The 1,461-nt window shown below is 50.3% G+C and overlaps 2 protein-coding genes across 2 annotated transcripts; one reads left to right on the forward strand and one right to left on the reverse strand.

Annotated features, from left to right (window-relative positions):
* Positions 1-120: 120 nt before the first annotated feature.
* PPTG_23545 (hypothetical protein) lies at positions 121-327 on the reverse strand (the record flags this gene model as incomplete). Its single annotated transcript, XM_008911412.1, has 1 exon — positions 121-327. One exon carries the CDS (start codon positions 325-327, stop codon positions 121-123), a length of 207 nt encoding a protein of 68 aa, XP_008909660.1.
* A 224-nt stretch (positions 328-551) lies between these two features.
* Positions 552-798, forward strand: PPTG_23546 (hypothetical protein; the record flags this gene model as incomplete). Its single annotated transcript, XM_008911413.1, has 2 exons — positions 552-652; positions 714-798. 2 exons carry the CDS (start codon positions 552-554, stop codon positions 796-798), a joined length of 186 nt encoding a protein of 61 aa, XP_008909661.1.
* Positions 799-1,461: the final 663 nt, after the last annotated feature.

The raw sequence follows: 1,461 nt of genomic DNA on the forward strand, positions 1-1,461 counted from the left end.
AATACAGCGATAAACGGCAACTAATGTGAAACGGAGAGTATTATAAAAATGCAAACTTCTCTAACAAATCGAGGGCCTATAATCCAGATGCCAAACAAACTTAGCTGCTCGTCCTTGGCCTTATCGTCCGAGGCGAGTCTTGCAGCGTTGTTCAATACGCGGAATGGGGTTTGTACCCGTCGGTCTCACCAGAATCGAGCGGAAGGATGCGGTGCAGAGGCGATGGATGCGGCCGCTTGCTTTGGACACTTGGAAGTGGTTAAAATTCTTCACTTTAATCGTTGAGAAGGCTGTTTCATAGCGGCAATGAGCGCCGCAAATGGGCATCTTGACGTCGTGAAATGTCTGTATGTGCACCGTCGGGAAGGCTGTTCTGCCTAAGCAATGAATGGCACAACCACAGGAGGACATCTCAGCATCGTTAAATGGCTATATGTGCACCATAACGAGGGATGCAAAGAAGCCGCGATGGTTGGTGCCGCTAATAATGGGCACATACAAGTAATGAAGTGAAAATTTCGCCTTAAACTTGCCGGACAATGCAATAAGAAATGCTTTGGAGCGCGGGCAAGTGGAAGCTTTCAAATGGCTGTTGCATCAACCCCACTCGAAGGATCTTGCGTATCGTGCTGCCCGTCACGATCACATTGGTGTACTTGAGTTCATTCGCTTAAACGCAGAGCATTGCATCACTGCGACGGATTTCCACACAGTGGCAATAATCATCCAGAGGTGGTGAAATGGTATGGGGATCACTTCGGCAACCCGCGCAAGCGCAAGTACGCCAAACTTTGTTAACCGTATGAGCTCCAGTTTTTTTTTAAGCAACAGGTAAGGGTTAATTCAGCAGCTTCAGGTTATATCATGCCCATGGTTCATGGTCTATCGTTTCAACTCCCTTGAAGAGTTTCTTGTTGAAAACCAATCTACCACAGCACTCAAGTTCATCAGCACCAAGCGCCACTCCAGGGCAATATTGTCGAAGTTGTCGTTAAGAGCGTTTGGTTTCGTGCGCTCCCGTCACTAGTGCGTGTGCAAGCCGAGGAGACGAGGGGTAGCGAGCAGAGCCTTGAGGGTGCGTGAGGGATGTAGAGCGAGGAGACTGGAGGAGGAAGGAGGGCTTGTGGGGCACAAAGCAGATTGAAAAGTGAGTCTGTATTTCTCGTGTCCGTGAAGACTGGGGGGAAAGCACCTGGCACCAAAACCCCCCATGGACAATGTCACACACACAAGGCACATCCTTCACCTTGCATTTCCGCGCGGTGATGCCTCGTGTCATCTTCGTGCCATCCTCGCCAACTACGAGCCGCACTGTTTGATACCTGACGCCTGACCAAACCAGATCTGGCGACGCCCGTGACGGTCCCCAAAACACGCACACCCTGGTCTTTACAGAGGCCAGCAACTTCAATACAGAAAGGTGCATGCCGACACGACAACGAATCTGCGGAGATTCTCACA

Source organism: Phytophthora parasitica, assembly GCF_000247585.1.
Source record: "Phytophthora parasitica INRA-310 unplaced genomic scaffold supercont2.41, whole genome shotgun sequence".
In the NCBI taxonomy this organism is placed as follows: domain Eukaryota; phylum Oomycota; class Peronosporomycetes; order Peronosporales; family Peronosporaceae; genus Phytophthora; species Phytophthora nicotianae.